At 36.9% G+C, this 21830-nt stretch overlaps 1 protein-coding gene across 11 annotated transcripts in view; it reads left to right on the forward strand.

Moving 5' to 3' along the window:
- Positions 1-21830, forward strand: part of ENTPD5 (ectonucleoside triphosphate diphosphohydrolase 5 (inactive)) — a 38160-nt gene that overhangs the window by 8383 nt on the left and 7947 nt on the right. Inside the window, exons 1-11 of one of the 11 annotated variants that reach the window (XM_007472838.3) lie at positions 9866-10008; positions 13033-13274; positions 13868-13947; positions 16041-16184; positions 16661-16736; positions 17011-17046; positions 17453-17541; positions 17886-17965; positions 18944-19005; positions 20094-20195; positions 21625-21765. In XM_007472838.3, the coding sequence (XP_007472900.1) occupies positions 13064-13274; positions 13868-13947; positions 16041-16184; positions 16661-16736; positions 17011-17046; positions 17453-17541; positions 17886-17965; positions 18944-19005; positions 20094-20195; positions 21625-21765 (1021 nt within the window). In that variant the 5' untranslated portion in view covers positions 9866-10008; positions 13033-13063. Of the gene's footprint in view, positions 1-9865; positions 10026-13032; positions 13275-13867; positions 13948-16040; positions 16185-16660; positions 16737-17010; positions 17047-17452; positions 17542-17885; positions 17966-18943; positions 19006-20093; positions 20196-21624; positions 21766-21830 lie in introns of those variants that run through there. The other 10 variants (XM_007472843.3, XM_007472842.3, XM_007472837.3 and 7 more) reach the window with 10 other exon arrangements.

Here is a 21830-nt window from a genome sequence, read left to right on the forward strand (position 1 = left end):
AACAATAGTATTCCACAGCATTCATATACCATAACTAGTCCAGCCATTCCCTAATTGATGAATACCTCCTCAGTTTCCAATTTTTTGCTACCTCAAAAAGAACTGTTATGAATATTTTGTACATATGGGTCCTTTTCCACTTTATTTAATCTTTTGGGGGCTCTAGGCCTAATAGCAGAATCACTGAATCAAAAGGTATGCACAGTTTAAGAGTTTCAAGGGGCATAGTTCCAAACTGATTTCCAGAATGGAGGATACAGCAATATTTATAAAAAGATAAGTTGTGACCAAGTAAGACATACAAATGGAATGAAAAGGTGGTTTAATACCACAAAAACTATAATCTTGCTAACAAGGAAAAAAATAGACTATATGATCAAATCATTAGATGAAATAAAATCACTTTAATGCAATACTAAATTATGTTTTTTAAAATGTTAATATGGGGGGGGGGGCAGCTGGGTGGCTCAGTGGATTGAGAGCCAGGCCTAGAGACGGGAGGTCCTAGATTCAAATGTGGCCTCAGACACTTCCCAGCTGTGTGGCCCTGGGCAAGTCACTTGACCCCCATTGCCTAGCCCTTACCACTCTTCTGCCTTGGAACCAATACACAGTATTGACTCCAATAGAAGGTAAGGGTTAAAAAAAAAGTTAATATAGAAACAAAAGGAATTTTCTATGATAAAATATATTTTAAAATCATGAGCTAATACATATATTATGAAGAAACACTAAAAGAATTCTCATTAAAATATATTTTGAATATGGATATCTATTTTTGCTATTTCTATTTAACATAGCAAATAGGATTAAAAGGGATTTAAAATAAACCGTTGAAAAAATTTAACTATTTTGAATTCAAAGAAGGCTTTGCAAAGAAGTGAATAGCAACATGACCCTTTGGAAAGAGTACAAGGTTTAGAATTAAATAGCCTAGATTTAGATCCCAGCTTTGTCACTCTCTATTTTAACTTCGGGCAAATAGCTTCAGATTTCTAGGCCTCAGTTTCCTCATTTGGGAAATGGGCTAGATATCCCTTCCAAATCTAAATCTATGATCCTATTATTCTATGAGGTGGGATAGAACTGGATTATGTATAGAATTTCAGTATAGAATTTCAGTCACCCTGGGGAAAATTTTCCTGGGAGGGAAACCCAGTGATCAATATGTTCATGTGAGCATACCAACTTTCACTAGAGGGAAACTAAGTAAGTAAGGAAATTTAGGAAGAAGAAATCTAATGCTCTTATCACCATGTCACACTGTCTGCATCTCCACCCATCACCTCGTAGAGCCAGTCAGTAACTGAGTCTTGTCAGTTCTACTTCCACAATTCTCACATCCCCTTCTATTCCCTCAAAGTACCACAGCTCTGCATTCAAATCTGGCCTCAAACACTTCCTAGCAATGTGCCTTGGGCTAGTCACTTAACCCGGAATGAGTAATCCTTGCTTCTCTTCTGTCTTAGAAGATAATAATGATTCTAAGACAGAAGGTAAGGATTTTTTTTTTTTAAGTTTGCTTAAGCACAGAAATTAAGCAACTTGCCCATAGTCATACAGGGAATATGTATCAGAGGCAGGACTTGAACCTAATTTTTTTGATTCCTGTTTAGTAGGCCTCACATTCAAATGCCATGATAAGGAGAACTAATGTTAGTTTGGGGGGCAGAGACACCCTCATCGTTTAACATTTGGCTTATATTTTTATAATCCCTTTCTGTTGTATAGAATCTCACAGGAGATTTTTCATCAACTATGTAAAGGTTTCAGAGAACGCTACACCACATGAAAAAAAAAAGAAGCAGCAGAATTCTGGGGGAGCCTCCTCTGGCCTGGTGGTGGCTGCTGCTGCCACGCCATCAGTCCTAGAACAATGGGGAATGAGGTCAGGCATTCTTAGATCTCATTCCAACAGTATTGTACACAGATTCTCCTAGGGCACAGAAAAGCGCTCTTTAACATTTGTCTTACCACAGTAATCTTTCTTAATGGACTGACTGAAGGAAATATTATTTGTGGGAAAGAACTTGACCTTTGGTGACAATACATCCTGGGTTGTACAGTGAAAACAAAAAACCCTGGATCTGGAATAAAGAGATCTGTGGTGGAATTCTAGCTTGACCATTTATTATTACCTGTAGGACTTTGGGCAAGTTACTTCACCTTTTGAGGCTTTTCCTCATCTGTAAATTGAAGGGAATGAAGTGATAAAGAAAGTCACTTCCAACTCAATGTCTGATCTTATGATCCTACTTTCACTTCTCTCCTCACTCCCTTTACTAGCCATTTCCACTGTTACTGAATTTATTGGCATTTGAAATGTTTATATTGACAAATTTCTCAATTGCTTTTAAAAGCATCTTAAGATGCAGAAAGAGTCAAAAGTAATTTTTTACTATTTGGTTAAAGTGATGTATATTGAAAAACTTAAAAAACTGTATGTAATAGAACTTCACTGTTTCTTGTAGTCCTCCGTTGTTCTCTTCTTGAGATATTTGTCATTATTGATGAGTATTGAATTTTTAATAAAAAAGAAAATATTTTTTATAAAATTAAATCAACTTATAAAACTCAGCGTTATATGTTTGGTGCTCTCTTGCCCTTTTCAAAAATGCCTTCAGTACTATGTTTTCAGTGCTATCATTGCAAATAGAATTGTTTTCTAGAAACAATGTTAAACAATTTGTTTAGTTTGGTTTTTTCTTACCTAAAATATCATATCAATGCCTATTCTGTTACCATAGAAATTTTCTACTATTTATTTTACTTGTTCATTCTAAACTTCTCAGTATTCAATTTTACCCTTAGATTTATGTGGTTGATTTCTGATGGCACAAGAAATGTGTTTTATTTTCCTTCTACTATTCCAACATATGTCTGACTTTAACAGAAGCAGATGAGTTTTTGTTTATATCTGCCCCCAAAAGATGTTTCTTGAGTTCTAGTTTTTATTACTTCAATCAATTCTAGTAACCAAAATCTTGAGAAATTGATAAGAAAATAGAAAACCACAAGTCATTTCCTGCGTCTGTGACATTTTTAGAGAAGAGGTTGACAATTCTTGTGATTGGACTTAGTACTTATTGGGTAGCTCTTTTCAGTTTTGACCTAAAGTCTGTCAAGATTCCTCACCTTTCCATTTTCCACCCTTAAGTTATCCATACCATCAACCTCCATTTTACCTTGGCTGAAGCTTTTAGCACCTGTGATGCATAAAAAAATGAACATGGTTTCCCTCATCATTCCTTCCCCCCATTAAATGTAGTTCTTTAAAGGCAAGAACTTTCATTTTTGTTGCTGTTTCCCTAACCTCTGGCATGGTAGCTGGGACATAGTAGGTATTTTAAAATGTTAGATGACTGATTGATGGCTCTAGTTTTAATATTGTTTGATTTAGGGCTTTTAAAGATAGAAACCCAGCAAAAAATTAAGATCTCACATTTATATATTATGAGGCAATATGGTATATTGGATGGAGAGGAGAGCTTTAAAGTAAGGAAGAGTTTTGCCACTGACACATAAGGGCTGTGGTACTCTTAGCAAGTCAATTTAACTTTAGTATTTTAGTCAATACTCTAAGAATAAAGGTGCCCACCTGCATTGGTAAATTCCTCACTTGGAAATTCTCTACAGTAAAGAAATTGTAGGTACAACTCTATCCTTATTTATACATCTTATCAATAATTAATCTAAAAGCCTACAAAGGATACTTGTGACTTGCCCAAAGTTATACAACTAGTAAATGTCAGAATAGGGGCTCAAATCTCAGGTGCTTTCCATCATGCTTCTCTATAAAGTAAAAGAATAGTAATGCTTAGAAATGGTACTGGGAGCTTCTAGCTAAGATAGTTCAGTGAAATTCCATGTTTAAAGCTAAGCTCCAAATACATGACTTACACATAAAGGGTGACATCAGAGAGGAGCAGAAAATAAATTATCTTTCAGATGGATAGGAGAAATAATTGTCCGATGTCTAATTGATAAAAGGTCAAAAGGTATGAATAGATAGTTTTGGGATTAAGAAATCAATGCTATATCTAACTATGAAAAAATCCTTTAAATAATCACTTATTAAGAAATGCAAATCAAAACAAGTCTGAGATACCATCTTATACTTATCAGATTAGCTAAAATAAAAGAGCAAAGTGACAAATGTGGATGTGGAAAAATTGGGACCCTAATGTAACTTTTGATGTAACTATGAATTAATCCAACCATTTTGGATAACAATCTGGAATTATACCAAAGAGTTATAAAATTATGTATACCTTTTGATATAGCAATACCACTATTTGGTGTATTTCCTAAGGTGACCAGGGAAAAAGGAAAAGAACCTATATGTTCTAAAATATTTATAGCAGCTGTTTTCAAAGTGGCAAAGAATTGGAAATCAAGGGGATGCCCATCAATTGGGGAGTGCCTAAACCCAGGGTCCCCAAAATTTTTACACAGGGGGCCAGTTCACTGTCCCTCAGACTGTTGGAGGGCCAGGCCTAAGGCTAACCCTAACCATAAATTCGTGCAGTATACACAGTGCAGAATCCTCTCCCCCAGATCGCTGCTCACCATGCTGATGTCTTCCATTGTGCAGCCACATAATCCTTTGTGGAGCACCGAGTTCTAGTTCAGTTACTCTCAGAACAAGGCACCATGCAAAGGATTATGTCAACGGAAGTAGTATTATACGTGAGTGAAACCTCGCTTTGCGGAGCCGCCACATACAGTGCTCCTCTCAAACTGACCACCAATGAAAGAGGTGCCCCTTCCGGAACTGCAGTGGGGGCCATATAAATGGCCTCAGGGGGCTGCATATGGGGCGCGGCTGTAGTTTGGGGACCCCTGGCCTAAACAAATTGTGGCATATTATTATGATGGAATACTACTGCACAATAAGAAATGATAGATAGGTTAATTTTTTTTTAATATGGATATACATCATTCCCTTTGAAAAATGGTCAAAGGATATGAGCAGGCAGTTCTCAGAGAAAGAAATTAAAACTGTCTATAGTCATATGAAAATATACTCCAAATCACTATTGATTAGAATAATACAAATTAAAACAACTCTGAGATACTACCTCAAATCCACCAGATTGACTAATGTGACCAGAAAGGGAATGATAAATGTTGGAGGGGATGTGGGAAAATTGAGACACTAATATACTACTGGTGGAACTGTGAAGTGATACAACCATTCTGGAGAACAATATGGAGGCTCAAAAGGCCATAAAGCTATGAATACCTTTTGGCCCAGCAATACCACTACAGGATATGAATCCTAAATTTCAGAGATAAGAGGAAAAAGACCTACTTGTACTGAAATATTTTTAGCAGTTCTTTTTGTAATGGCAAATTACAACTGAGGGATTGTCCATCACTTGAGGAATGGATGAACAAGTTGTGGTATATGGATGTAATGGAATACTATTGCACCATAAGAAATGATGAAGAGGTCAGTTTAGAAAAACCTGGAAAGACATATGAACTGATGCAGAGTGAAATGAGCAGAACCAGAACAATGTATATAGTAACAGAAATATTATATGATAATCAACTGTGAAGTACTGAATTTCAGCAAAGCAAGTTTCCAAAATAACCACAAGGGATTTATGATGGAAAATGCTATTCACAGTCAAAGAAGGAACTGTTGGGAGTCTGATTGCAGATCAAAGCATGCCATCTTCCACTTTACTTTCTTTATGAGTTTTTTGTGATACATGTTTTCTATCATGACATGAGCAATATGGAATATGTATTGCATGAAAGCACTGGTATAACCTATATCAAACTATTTACCACCTGGTGGGAAGAGGGAGAAAATCTGAAAAAAATGTTTCTATATGTAATTGAAAAAGAAATATTTTTTAAATAACATGGAAAGACCTACATTAAATCATGAAGAGTAAAAGGAACAGGACCAAAAGAACATTGTATATAGCCACAGAAATATTGCTTGAAGAATGACTCATGTTTGTTTACAGAGAAAAAACTGATAAATAGAAATAAGTAAGACTTACGTTTCATATATACATATATCTTTTTGTCAAATAATGCCTTGTCTAGTATACAGTGTGGAGGGAGATAGTTACCTGGGAATTTTAATGTAACAAACAAATAATTTTTTAAAGGATCTATGGATAGGGAAAGAGTTCATGACCGAACAAGAGAATAGAGAGGATCATAGAAGACAAAATGGACAATTGATTACATAAAATTAAGATGCTTTTACACAGAAAACTCAATACAATGAAATACAATGAAATTTATAAGGGAAATGAGTAAGAAAAAAATTCTTTGCAGCAAGTTTCTCTGATAAGAGTCACATTTCCAAGATATTTAAGGAATTGATTCAAATTTACAAGAATAAGAACCATTTTTCCAGTTAATAAATAATCAAAGGATATTAAACAGGCAGTTTTCTAATGAAGAAATCCAAGTTATCAATAACCATATGAAAAAATGCTCAAAATCACTGACATTTAGAGATATGCAGATTAAAACAACAGAATCTACTTCACATTCATTGACAAAGGTGACAAAAATGGAAAAGGGAAAATGTTGGAGGGGCTGTAAAAAAAAAAGCACTGTGCTATGAATCTGTATAGCCATTCTAAAAAGCAATTTGGAAGTAGGCCCCCAAAGTTACTAAACTTTGAATATCCTTTGACTCAGGCCTGTCATTCAGTGATCAATAGTGATGGGAAAGGACCCATAAATACAAAAATACACAAACTCTTTTATGATGGAAAAGAGCTAGAAACTAAGAGAGTGCCCATTCCTTGTGGAATGGCTGAGTAAATTGTGGCACATGAATGAAACAAATACTGTTTTCCTAAAAGAAATGATAAAAGGGGCAGTTAAGTAGCTCAGTGGTTTCAAATGTGGCCTCAAACACTTCCTAACTGTGTGACCCTGGGCAAGTCATTTAGCCCTCATTGCCTAACCCTTACCACTCTTCTGCCTTAGAACTAATTCATAGTATTGATTCTAAGTCATAAGGTAAGGGTTTAAAAAAAAAGAAATCATAAAAAGTACAATCTCAGAGAAACCTGGAAAGACGTTTGTGAACTGTTCCAGAGTGAAGTAAAAAGAACTAGGAAAACAATGCATATACAATAACAACTTTATAAAAACAAACATCTTTGAAAGACTTAAGAACTCTTGACTAATGCTTGGATCAACCAGAAATTTAATGAGGAAACATGCCCTTCCCCATGAGAGAAATCATGGACTTAAAATTAAGACACACTTTTTTTAATATGGACGATGCAGTAATTCATTTTGATTGACTATAGATATTCGTTACAAGGGTTTTGGTTTTATTTTTGAGGAAGTATAGTTGGGGGGAAAGATTTTCAGATTTTCTTGTTCATTGAAAAAAATTTTTTTAAAAGGTGGCCAAGCTTTGGCCCCAAGAGCCTGGTAACAGAGGAACCCAGCTATCCCACAAGTTCTATAGCAAAGATCTAAAACAGCACCAGATTGAAAAACAATTGAGAAAACCAACAAAAAACTACAGTAAATGCCTTCATTTGTCTCAGTGTTACACAAAAGGATAGCCAGTATTTGAAAGGGGCCTGTCCAGAAAGGCATGAATGAACACAGAGAAAACAAGACAAAAGCCTTTCAGTTTGCACTAGATATGTTCCAGGGACATCTAGACCAGAAGAATTAGACAAAGGTGGCTAGAATCCTTTAACAGTGTGACCTTGGACTAGAGTCTAACAGCACCAAGACCCAGGATAGCATTGCTCAAACTGGGACCCTGATCTGAAATGTACCAGAAAGCTCTGAAAATCTAGCTCTGAAGCCATGTAATCCAAGGAGGTCTGAAACCTACCAACAGTCTGAAGTCTGACCCACCAGGAACCCATGTTTGACTCCCTTCTCATCAAATACCAGTACCACAGTGAACACACATAGCAAATAACAAAGAATCTCATTTATCCAAATCATAGCAAAACAAATCATTAAACAGAGAAGAATATATACCAGACTATACAGAGTGAAGGAGCATTCTCATTGGAAGCCAAGTAACAGCTCCACCAAGGGAGAAAGTTCTAGATCTTCTCTAAAAGGAAACTCCATGAAGTCTCTTATGTAGCAAACTGGGTTGCTGTGGGAACAGGGTTCCACATGTAGCATGGACCCCACATAAGTAGGGTTGGTATCGTCAAAAGTGGAAGCCAAGAGTACCCAAAGAAACTTGAATTTGAAGAGCCCCCCCCCCAAAAGAATTGAAGTTCTCTGACTCTTACCCCTTTGGCCCCACCAATCATGCAAGAACAGGGTGTTCATCTCCACCAGTGAGGAAAAAGTCTCATACCAATGTGCTTTGAGACTGGGATTACAAATAGTTTCAACATTGATGGCCTTTGAATTTTGCAGCCTATTAGATGCTAATTAACCCCAATTTAAAAAATTTTGGTTTTTTTATTCTGAATTTACTAGCATCAGTAAACAAATACTTAAGTATAAAAGAATTTTAAAGTTCTAAATGAAACCATATTAACAGTTAATATATATTTATTGACCATTAATTTCTGTTGTAATTTACTTTTAAACATGTATAACAGTATTATCTTCAATAAGATAGTAACAAGGTTGTCCTATTTGTTTCTGTATTTCCTTTGTTGAGAAATTTTCTGATTTTACTGCTATTGTTATTAACATAATGCTAAGTAGAAAATTCTTTTGTTTCGCAGTTGGGCATCTTTTCATTTAAATTCTCCTAGGGTTTTTTTTTTTTATCTCATTCATATTTCTTGTTTTGTTTTTTTTTGGATACAACAATATTCCATTACATTCTTTTTTTTTTTTCATTCCCTAATTGTCTGATAAATGTAATGTCAACATTTTGAAATACAGTACAATATTATGCCATTTTGTGGAAGTGGTAGGCTTTGCTCACAATTAAAAAGATGAACACATCACAATCAAATGCTTGTGTAGAGTTATTTGGGGGTCTGGTCCACATTTGTGAATTTATTGGTGTTTTCATTTCTGTTTGGAACCACCTCTACCATTGAAAGAGGCAAATTCATGTGCAGTTTATAAGATCCTTTCCAGGAGCATTGAGAGATTAAGTGACTTCCCCACGGTCACATAGCTAGTATGTCAGAAGCAAAACTTGAAACCAGTTCTTTCTATTTCCAAAGTTGGCTTTCCATTATTCCATGTTGCCTTTCATGTAAATAGTATAGAATGAATAGTGCTTTCCCCAAGGGGCTAACATGAAGTGGAGCAGGTTTTCTTTCTAGGAGATACTCTTCTTCTCTGGAAGAACATAGTTTCACACTTCTCTCCTTCCCTCCTCCCTCTCAGTTCTCTTCACCAATATGCCCACTGTCCTCTATCAAAACCACTTGGGGCAACATGAATTTGCCTCAGATTCAGTTTCAGAAAGTTACCACTCTGGTCTTAGTGAATGCTGCTATAGACACCCTTGCTTTCACTTACCCTTCCTGCCCATTGCTCTCTGAATTCATGTTACCGAAAAGGAAAAAGAATTCAGCTCCTTGCTTTAGGCTTCTTTTGTTCTATGGGCAAAAATACCATTAACTGCACACATAAAAATATGGCAGAGGTACTTAAACCAGACATAGAAAAAGGGTGGATAAAGAAGGAAATGGGGGGAGGGGGGATGAGAGAGCTGGAGAGAAAGAGAGAGAGAAAAGAGAGAGAGCTTGAGAGAAAGGAGAGGGGGGGATTGAGAGAGAAAAGAGAGAGAGAGCAGCACGTTTATGAGAGTGAGAGAGAGAATTTAGGAGGAGAAAGAGCTTGAGAGGGGTGGGGAGGAGGGAGGGATAGAGGGAGGGAGGGAGGGAGGGAAGAGAGAAGGAGGGAAAGAATTCCACTCACAAAGAGCATGAGTTAGCAAAATGCCATGTCCTGAATTGCAAACTAGCTCAAAGGTGAATGTGATTAGAGAACAGAAGTACAGCAAAAGCAAAGGGCAACAGCAGAGAAGACAGAAGTTCTGAAAGACACAGACATACAGAGTGGGTGAGATACTCCTAATTGTAAGGATTTCCTGTGGTTGCCAGTCCTCTGGGCCTTTGGAGAGGTTGGCAGAAATGGCATGGGTGTGAGAGATTCTTGGGGGATCTTTTCTAAAGATGTATAAAGAAACATTTAGGGCTCAGGTAGTGAGCATTTGGTGCTGTATATAGAAATGAAACAGTATCTCACCTCAAGGAACTTGCATACTAAGAAAAAGACTAGAGAAGACAGACCAAAGAGGTCGAAGTGTGGGCCAAAGTTTTAAATAAAATTGAAGGAATCAACGGAAGTTTCTGATGTAGACTGAAGACTAGGAGGGAGACTGTTGAAAAGAATGTCAGGTTAGAAGTCTGAATTTATATGGTATAATTTAAATCCACTATTTCATAAAGGGAAACATAATTATGCTTTGTGGTACATACAAAATATTTAATAAATACATTAATTCAAATTACTTGTTGCTATCGGCGGCAGCCCTAGGTGACTACCAGAAAAGCATAGCTATGCTTAGAACTGATAAAGTTCAATATTTATTAAATTTCCTTAAGCAAATTTTTACACTAGTGAAAAATCTTCCTTAGAGCCATAAGTTTCACAGTCAAGTCATCCTGTATGTTTGTTATTTGAATTGGCATTTGGTGGAGTATGCCTTTCTTTGCCATTTTTATAAGTATTTAAATGTCATAGATGGTTAATCTCTCATTTAGTGTGTATGTCTGTGTATGGAAAATAATTTCTTATAATACTGCCAAATGGATAGAAAATTAGGTGAGCTACTTAGTTACATCATTGTCTTCTCTGAAGATCAATTAAATTTTCAAAGCACTTCTCAAAACTGTTTATTCTTTTTTTTTTTTTAAATTAGAAAATGGAATTTAGGCTATAGGGCAGGACAATAGAGGGGACATAGGAATTGTCTACAAAAGCATTCTACTTTTGCTAGCTGTATTGTTTGATTTTAAACAACACCTGGAGAATGACTGTGCAGTTTTTATTATCTGATACCTGATACCTATAATGCCTTTGCTTTTATTGAAACCCCTTTGAGAACAAAAGGAAATATTTGCTTAATGGCAATCGAAGCCAAGAAAGTTTTTTCAGAAGCCAAAAAGAGCTGAAAACATGTTTGTTACTTGAAGAGTGAGTGTATACATTATTTTTCCCTTTGCATGCTGCATTGTGGGTGCTTAGGAAATGTTTGTTGACTGAATGAATGGAGGAAGCCTATTGACTTTATTTAAATGCTCTAAACATGTTCTCCTAAGAGGAGAAAAGTCACTCAATTTAATAATTTTGAGAGTTGCTGACCAAGGCCCAGGTTGAAGAAAAAACTCAGGCATAAGATAAACCTAAAAGACTCTGAAAATAAAATTTATGTTTTCAGAGGTCTCTGAGATTGAATAACCAAAGGAGAAAAGGAGATAAGAGTGATAATGTGAAGAAATAAGAAAGGGGGCAGGGAGAGAAGAAAGGATGTTGGATGTTCAAATTCTTCTGTTACAGATCTTTCCAAACAGCTAATAGGTTTCAGTTATGGATTGCCTAAGAGGAAATTCTCTTTCTGAAAATGAAATGGTGGCCTTCATGCATAATAGAAATCCATGAAGTAATAGATTTCTGGGTTAAAATCAATGATTACCAATCCCAGATTAGAGTTAGGGGTTTAGATACCGCATAATAACTCCATTTTGTCAAGGGTGACATGAAATTCTTAAATTCAAATTAAAATTTCCTTTAAATCACTTCAATTTTTTAAAATGTAGAAAACATGTTGTACATAATTTTAGATGAGGCAACTAAAACAGCAGTAGGGTATCAAACTTTGAAGAGGTTGAAAACTTAGTGCCTTAGATTCAGATTGCATTTTGTAGTAACTACTTTGCGAGAAAGAAAAGAGCTAGGGAGCAGAAAATATGGAATTAGAATTCAAGTCATAATCTAATCTTGATTCTCACAGAAGAGAAATGTAAAAATTTACACATTAAACTAAATTAGGAGTTCTAAAAGCATATCACTAATGGAATAAATATGAAGAAAAAAAATGAATGGAATCCTTACATTTTGAATAAGAAATCTGACATTTCATCAACTGTACTAGGAATAAATTTGATCAATAACGGGCCACTTTCTCCTTTATTGACTGAATAAGTGATATACTGAATCTTGCCACAAACTAGATACAATACCCATGAAAAGCTCTGTAGGTCCTTTGATACTCATTTATTACATCCAGTCCCATCACACCAAAAAATTCCTAGTGAATTTCCAGGTAGAACAGATTTTTGCTTCATTATTCCAGGGACTGTAACAAAGCCTTTCATCCTTGACTTTGTCATTTACTTGTTGCCCCTTTAGACACATGAATAAATCTGTATCTGTTTACTATCCATAAAATAAAATCTTCCTTCGCTACTACTGAAAATGAAATGAAATATGGAATGTAAAAGTGCTTTGTGAATTTTAAAAGCATGTGCAAATATAAATTATTGTTATGCTAAATACAGTCAGAGTGTCTGATTCCAGATCTATAAAGTGTGTTAGCCCTATTTTGAAAGTCACCAAAAACTTAAATGAGAGGGACATTGAATCCAACTGAAAAATTTAAAGATTTTTCTCTACCAACCCACAAGGAGGTCAGTTTAAAAATTCATTTAGGTTCTTAAAAAGAAGTAATAAAAGTTATTGCCAGAACGGCAAGCACAATTCTATTTGATTCAAGAAGGGGGAAAAATTGTAGCATAAACAGCAGCCCAATTAAAAAGAAAAGAAGAGACAGTTTAAAATCCATTTCCCTTTCAGAAACAGCTATAATTAAGAAAAGGTACAAAGGCTCTCACCTACCCTTGTCCAGCTTGCTGTGCCAGTTACTAGAACTTGAGAAGTATAAGCTATAGGGGTGCTACCTCTTCCTCCAGCCACACCTTGGGCACTGGGGCAGAGTTTCTGTTATGGGTGTACTTTTTCTGCACAGCTGTAAACAAGGTTAACTGCTAACCATATATATCTTTGCCCTACAATTTATTGAAGGTCTCCTTTCCAGCTAGATCTTGAAGAAAAAATGGCCACGTCTCAGATTGCAACCTTTTCCATGTTAGTTTCCTGTGTTTGCGGCACTGTCTTCCCCAGAGACCAGACTTGGTTTGAAGGTGTCTTCTTGTCCTCGATGTGCCCTCTCAACGTCAGCATGAACACCATGTATGGTATCATGTTTGATGCAGGGAGCACTGGGACTCGAATTCATGTTTACACCTTCGTACAGAAAATACCAGGTAAGTGCAGCTATCTGTTGAAAGATTCTGTAAATCTAGATTGCCATTCCTCATCCCAGGAATTAAAGTAAGGTGTGTGTGTGAGAGAGAGAGAGACTGGAATTGTCTTATGGCTACTTCAGGATATCTTCAGGGAATGTTTCAGATTTTAGTCCTACATCTAGTGCTAATATCATTGCAATAATCAGGATGAGAGCTGGACTACCTGAATCTGAAATGAACCATGTCCAGAAAACACAGCTGTAGTCTGGTGGTCCCATTCATCCAGGGCTCATAGTATCTAGAAGGAAATATTGAAATTTAAGAATATCTTCCAAGTAGTTAGTGTATTATTATATTTTGCTACTATCCACAGAAAAGTAGGTCATAATGTTAAATTTGAAATGGGTGTCTAATGCTTAAAGACAGAAACAGAAGCTGGAGAAGCGATTTGTGGGAGTAACAGGTTAGTCAGAGGCAGCAGTAGGTCAGGGGAAAATATCTGAAAATGGATGGGGGAAAGTAAGATTATATGATGATCCAGAATTTGAACTGAAAGAAGCATTCATTCATTTTCGGATTGGCCATTTCTCCTCTAATGTATGTGTTTATAGAACAGCCTCCAACACTGGAAGGGGAAATCTTTGAATCTCTGAAGCCAGGTCTTTCTGCCTTTGCAGATCATCCAAAGCAGGTGAGGCCCTTTTCTGTGGTTATGTGGAGACTGATTACTTCCCAGATTTACAATTGCTTGCTATTCACTGATGAGATTGGGCTCTACATGTTCTCAGTTGTCATTTCTTAGTTAATTTGTAGGGCATTATTCCCACAGGGCAAATTCCTAGGATTTGGGCATGATAAGAAAGGGGGAGAAAGTTCTTCTGGAAATCAAAATTTATTTATTTTTTATTACCACTGTTTGGTATTTTAAGATGAAAGTCATTAATGATTTAATTTTAGTAGCTAAAAATAGACATGGTCATCAAAGAAGCAAAAACATGTTTAAACATGGTAATGAATGCCACCTAGAGCAAATGAAACTCCACTAAATCATTAAATGTTGGAAGAGCCCATGAAGACTAGCTCATCTAACTCTTTCAGTTTATATATGAGAGAACAAAACTGGTTAACGGCAGAACCAGGCTAAGAATTGTGGTCTCTTGATTGACTGCTCCTATCCAGTATTGACTCTTTAACTCTTTGGTTCCCCTGAACTATGGAAGGTAGGGAAGAGCCTGGAGAGCAGAGAAGAGCTAGGAGAACTGGGAAGTTCACATTGATTCTAATTCCGTATTTCAAGGCAGGCACATACAAGTGTCAGAGTCCCCACTAAAATCAAGTACAGTAAGACAAGAGTAAAAGTTTTAGTAGCAAAAATTCAAGCATATTTAAGTAGACTCCAAATTGTTTGTAAGGCAAAATGTGATGATAACGGTCTTTGAGTTTGGAGAAGCTGTATCCCAGATGACAAGTTTTGCAGAGAAGCATGGTTTGCATCGTTCATTTGATTTTTGTCAGTTTATTGTTTATCCTGACACTTTGCTAAAATTATTGCTAGTTTCAACTTATTTTCTTGTTGAATCCCTAGGATTTTCTACATACGCCATCATATCATCTGTGAAAAGAGATAGTTTTGTTTCCTCTTTGCCCATTTGGATTCCTTTGGTTTCTGTTTCTTCTCTTATCACTATTGCCAATATGTCTAATAAAATATTAAATAATATTGGTGACAATGAGCATCCTTGTTTCACTTCTGATCTTAAAGGGAAGGAAGGCTTCTAGCCTATCCCCATTACAGATAATATTTGCTAATAGTTATATATATATATGTATATATATATATGCATATATATATTTAAAAAAATTTTTTTTAACCCTTACTTTCTATCTTAGAATCAGTTCTAAGGCAGAAAAGTGGTAAGGGCTAGGCAATTAAAGTTAAGTGACTTGACCAGGGGTCACACAGCTAGGAAGTGCCTAGAATAAGATTTGAACACAGGACCTCCCATCTCCATCTCCAGATCTGGTTTTCTATCTACTGAACCACCTAGCTGTCCCTAGCTATTTACATCTTATCATTCTAAGAAAAATATATTTTTATCTATGCTTTCAAGTATTTTAATAGGAATGAGTATTATATTTTGCCAAAAGCTTTTGTTGCTAAATGTTAATCAGTTATGTTAGTAGTTTCCCTTATATTAAGCTATCCCTGAATACATGGTATAAATCCCATTTAAATACTTCAAGAATCTTTAAGTTTGTTACTGTGAGTACTCATTCCTCTATATCTTTGTGATATATTCTTGTGGTCTTCTTCATTTGATTCATTTCAAACAACATGGAACTTAGGTCCCAGTTTTGGCTCTGTCACTTTCTTATCTAAAAAAAGACAGAAAAGGATGGGACAGAACAGATTTATTTCTTAAGGAAGTGTGAACCAGAGCAGGTGCCATAAAATTAGAATTTGCTGAAAAGCCACCATGTTGGAAGTCATCTTAGCAGCAGAAAATCAGATTCATGTTGTTGCAAATAATAACAAAAGTAGTGATGGTTGTGAAAGCTAGTTAAAATATAGCACCCTGGCAGAGTAAAAGAGTGATTTTGTCCTTTTTGTTTTCTCTTTCAAAATAGTCCCAATTCCATACTTCATTCTACATTGTTAGTTCATATTCTCAAGCCAGGTCCATTATTGGTGCCCCAACTCTTTCCCAAAAAGCATGCCTAGAGAAGAAGTCAATCCTTGCCAGTGGATCTGCACATGATATTCATTGAGTTTCTCTTTTGCAGGGTGCTGAGACTGTTCAAAGACTCTTAGAAGTGGCCAAAGAATCAGTACCCCCAAGTCACTGGAAAAGGACCCCAGTGGTGTTAAAAGCTACAGCAGGACTCCGACTCCTGCCAGATCACAAAGCCCAGGCTCTACTCTTGGAAGTAATTTCTGAAACCCTTTCTTCTTGAACAATTGTTTTCCCTCTGTGTTAATATTTTCTCCATTGTTTTTCAGTTCTCTAAAATGAAGTTGTTGCTTTTTTTACAATACCTTAGCAAACAGATTTGTAAACACTTTTCCAGTGACCAGTTCTGTAATCGTTAATATTACTTAATACTTCAAGAATCTTTAAGTTTGTTACTGCGAGTACTCAGTCCTCCATCGATACAAATTACAGTATCCATGTAGATTAGTCAGTGATGTAGCCCCTTATTATTAAGAACCTTCATGAAGTGGGCTGTTTTTTACCCAAGAAGATGCTATTGGTTTATCTAGCTCCTTTTCCTGAGGACACCAAGTCTCATAAATTCAGTCCCTTAGAATAATGAAGTAGGCAGTTTTTGGAACCTGTTAATGATGCAAATGATAAGGGGATCATTTTAAAGGATTGAAGAAATCCAAATTTCTGCCCTTCTAGGTAAGCGAGGTCTTCAAAAAATCACCTTTTCTGGTACCAGAAGATAGTGTTAGCATCATGGATGGATCTTATGAAGGTGAGGAGAACTGTGGGTGTGCATTCTAGGAAAAGAGAGCCAGGACTGGAAGAAAGAGTATGTTTGGAAAGAAGCATGGAGGGATTTAAGGAGCAAGATATTAATTAAATAGAAAAACTTAAAGGAAAAAAATGGGATATAGGGAAGGGGAAATTGGGGAGAATGGGAGGTAAAGCATGTGGTTCAGAAATTAAAATGAGCATAGAAAAGGCATTGATGCAGGGAGGGAGAAAGCAAATGGATTCTAGATTCTAATAATTTTGTTTTGTTTTAGGAATATTAGCCTGGATTACTGTGAATTTTCTAACAGGTAATAAGTTCCACAATTCACCTTATGATTCTAACTGGTTCCCCACCTTGGTCCCCAACAACTGATAACAGGTTAAAACAACTTCCTTTATTTCCTCTGGATTTGCATTTCATTGATTGGTATACTCCTTGGGTCAGTGATGATTTTGACTGGAAACTCCTTTTTTCTCCTATGCTCACCTACTAGTTTCTGTCTCCATCATGCCCTAAAATATAAATTATTTCTCCCTCATGACTTCCAAGGCCCTGTGCTTTTTTCTGAGGTCAAGAGAGCAGGTTTTAGTGCCAAGAAGAGAAAGTTTGTTAATTAGCTACTGTACAAGTACTTGTCAAAGATAGAGAAATCAGAATAGAGGAGGCCAGAAGTTCTAGAGGATGAGTTTTTCAGAGTAAGATGTCATCTGCAGGTCAGCTGCATGGTCAAAATCCAAAGACTGTTGGGACTCTGGACTTGGGAGGGGCATCCACCCAAATCACATTCCTGCCCCAGTTTAAGGTGAGTGGTTTTTATTATGGCTATATTTTATTATTGCCATTTACTGATTTGGTTTGGGGCCAAGTAGGTAAAATCCCATTCTTATTAGTAGCTTAGCTTTCTGGCATCCCTAAATCTGAAGAATGTGAGTCCCTAGGGGAACTACTTGAGTTAGAGCTGGCTGCTGGATAAGCTGCCATAATCATAGTTTCTCTTCAGTACCTTTAGCTGCTTTGGTCCCTTCATCATAGAATACATAGTTCATAATTCAGCCTGTTGTCACCATCTGATTGGAGGGAGAGGGTCAGTGACCCTACTTAGTCAATATTGAACAATGATTTTTTTTTCAATTTTTTGATTTCTAGAAAACCCTGGAACAAACCCCCAGTGATTACCTCACATCCTTTGAGATGTTCAACAGCACATATGAGCTCTACACACATAGGTGAAGAAGGTGACAGGGTAGAATAATTAACATGTTTCTCATATTTGTATAATGTCCTTAAATTTTCAAAATGCTTTCATATCTGTTTCATCATTTGATCAGCTTCAAGAAATAAGTTGGTGGTCTTTTTCCCTTGTTCCCTTCTTGCTTAATGCATTGTGAGGTCTTTGTACTCCTCCTAACCTATGAACTGAGGTTCAAACTATAAACATCTGAGATGCTTAGCAAAACCAGAGGGTCTTGGGACAGCTAGGTAGCTCAGTGGATTGAGAGCCAGGCCCAGAGATGGGAGGTCCTGGGTTAAAATCTGGCCTTAGATTTCCCAGTTGTGTGACCCTGGGCAAGTCACTTAACCCCCATTGCCTAGCCCTTACCACTCTTCTGCCTTGGAACCAATACACAGTATTGACTCCAAGGTGGAAAGTAAGGGTTAAAAAACAAACAAACAGAGGGTCTTAAGAGAATGACCATTTCTTTGTCCTCACAAATGCATAACAGTTTGTTGATTTAAGAAGAAATAAAATTCTTAGAAAATGATCTTTCCAATATTTCCAGCCCTCTGGTCTGAGCATTCAACTTGCTTAAGAAATTAGAATTAGAGTGCATAGAGCTAGAATGATAAAAAAAAAATGTCCTGGGTCATAAATGAGATCTGAATTATTATTATCTTCTGACTGGCATATGAATGGCATGTGTCTTATTTTTAAGAGAAAGAAGGAAAATAAAAGTTCTTTCTATATATCCCTAGATATGAATCATGCATGCTTTGTCACCATCACTAGCTAATTGCCTCAAGGACTGATTGTTAGCCATAGAAACTCTCATTTTCCAAAAGGAAAGAGCTAGAAAATGTTGTCAGGGAAGAGTACTGTCATTCTCTTTGTTGTATTGTTTGTGGGCAAGGGAATTCTGTGGAGAGATAGAGAGAGAACAATACCGAGATGAAATTGGCAACTCTTGTTTTCCTTTCTTTGGCAGTTACTTAGGATTTGGGCTAAAAGCTGCTAGACTTGCAACCCTGGGAGCACTGGACACGGAAGGTTTGATTTGATGTCTTTGCTGGTTGGGGATGGTTGGAATGATACATGTGAGAGGCAGTTAGGTGGCTCAGTGGATAGAGAGCCTGGCCTAAAGACAGGAAGTCCCACGTTCAAATCTGCCCTCTCACTTTCTAGCTGTGTGACTCTGGAAAAGTCACTTAACTCCCATTGCCTAGCCCTTCCTACTTTTCTGCCTTGGAACTGATTCTAAAATAGAAGGTAAGGGTTTAAAAAAAATGATACACATATTTAATTTTCTTGATGTTAGCCCTCCCCTATCTTGGCAATGATCTGTTAGATAGATAATGTTGGGTTAGTGTTTGGAGGTGTATGCAGAATACACAGTATAGAATTGCCCTGACCAATGTTGTTTTATGATAATCATTAACTAACAAAACCCAGTGATTCGTCTTAAAGCCCCAGCTTAGTACTGTTTGCCTAATTGTCCAGGATAAAATCAGATGAGTGCTATATGTGCCAACATTGCTTTGCCTAATATCCTGGTTTGATAAAAATAATTAACAACCATAAGTGGGGTGTTATTACCTGTACATAGTACAGTTGTATGTAGTAAAACTAGGGGTTGGTTTGTGATAGAAAATAATCATGAATAATACAGGTAGAGTTTAGTATATTGGATTCAAGAAAGCTTTTTTGTAGGGAGGAAATAAGCATTTATTTAGTGTCTACCTTATGCTAGACACTATAAATGCTTTACAATTATTAGATCATTTGATCTTCACAACAAACTTGTATGGTAGGTGCTGTTATTATCTCCATTTTGTAGCTGAGGATACTGAGGCAGACAGAGGTTACTGACTTTCCCAAAGTCAATGGCTAGTGTCTGAGGTCAGATTTGAACTCTGGTCTTCCTACCTCCAGGTCCTGTGCTCTACTGTACCACCAGCTGCCAAAGTACTTTGTCATTTTCCCTTTGAAATGCTTAGTTCCCTTAGAGAGCCATACTAAAGCTGATCCTCTTGAAATAGGGCATATTTTGCAGACTGTTTTTGTGATATTTAATGGCTGTTTCCCATCCCAGCTTTTTCTCTACTATCTTACTCATGACTCCTTTGGTTTCCTTATAGTAATTGAAGGACAGACATTCCGAAGTTCCTGTCTACCCAAGTGGTTGGAGGCAGAATGGGATTTTGGGGGAGTGAAATATCAGTATGGTGGCAGACATGAAGGTAAGCGTGACTTCTGTGTTGGGCTGAAATTACATTTATTCCAGAAGCCCTCCAGAACTTACATTGCCTTTCTTCTAAGAACCAATCTCCTGTCCTCAGGAGAGCTGGGTCATACTGCAGGGCCTCACTCCAGACACATCTTGGCCTCTCTCTTGGCGTGCCCCAGGGAATAAAGCTGTTGCCATTCAGTGCTTCATTCTATTTCTAGGGCCAAGTGTAACATCCACGAGGCGTGCTGTCACTATAAGGTCTCTGTACTCAGCAAAGTGAAACCTTACTGTTCCTCCCGATGCGGTCAGTGCTGACTACATAAATCCTTGAAAGTGTAGGAAGGGTGATTTATATTAAGTATTTTCTTAGAGCAGAGGCTTGTAATTGAATATCTGAAATAAGCAACAGTAAGGCCCTTGAATCCATCAAAGAAGAATGTTTTCTTCTACTTTTGAATGACAGGATTCCCTGAGGAAGTATCACCTGAGTACTGAAGCATAAATACTATGAAATGTTCTAGAAACAGCAGCAAGAGTGTAGTTGTCTCTCTTCTATAATTCTGGATTATAGTGCAGGGGGTACCAGAAAGAACCTTTCTCTGGAAGGTAGCTACTTTTTACCTTACCCTCTTCTGTGAAAAAATGGGTCTCTTTGCTGTTCCCCCAAGCATGGCCCACACTTAATGCCTCAGATGTCTGCTATTACTTTCCCTTTGGCATTTCTCTCACCTAACAAGCCTCTTAGGCCAAGTTCAGATGCCACCACTTCTTGAAGCCTTCCCTGATTCCTCCTCCATCGTACCTGATTTTTCAAGCATTTTCATGTTCTGCCTTACAGTTACTTATATATGTCTCTTTCTCCTTACGGGATTATAATCTCCTTGAGAGCAGAACCTGCCTTATTCATCTTTTTATTTTTGGAACCTCCAAGCACAGTGCCTTGTATGCAGGCATTGAATAGACCTATTGGCACAGTCTTTGGCCTTCCTCTTTGCTGTTGTAGTGTGTTAATTGGCATCCTCACTTGCTAATTTTCTCCCCAATCTGACATTATTACATTTTAATCCTCTGAAGATTATTATAAGCAAATATCCTTTTATTAAAAATCTGCCTGCAAAACTGCACTAATATTAGTAGTCTTGGCATATTTGGTAAAGATACTTTAATCTTGGTGGGCATTTACTAAGTGTGAATGCCATTTATTCATTAAAATGTTTTTCATAACCAAATTATTGTTAATTCCTTTGCTAACTTGATTTTCATTCCTGCCTCTGCCCAGACAGATTATAAAAGCTTATGTCGCCAAAAAAAAAAATATTCCACCTTTCTTCTGCTTCCTTTGATGCTTCCTTCCCATCAACTTCCCCACGTCTCTTCACTCCAACGTCTCTCCTCTATCATCCCTCTAAGCTTACACCCATATATCTTTATACTGGCAGGAGAGACAGGGTTTGAGGCCTGCTATTCTGAAGTGCTTCAGGTGGTTCGAGGAAAACTTCACCAGCCAGATGAGATCCGCAAAAGCTCCTTCTATGCCTTCTCTTATTATTATGACAGAGCGGTTGACACAGACATGATTGGTAAGTCCACTCAAAATATCTGCCCTGAGAGAAAATAATGGGGAGGGAAGGAGGAAGAGAGAAAT

The sequence above is a fragment of the Monodelphis domestica genome, chromosome 1 (genome assembly GCF_027887165.1).
Source record: "Monodelphis domestica isolate mMonDom1 chromosome 1, mMonDom1.pri, whole genome shotgun sequence".
Lineage (NCBI taxonomy): Eukaryota > Metazoa > Chordata > Mammalia > Didelphimorphia > Didelphidae > Monodelphis > Monodelphis domestica.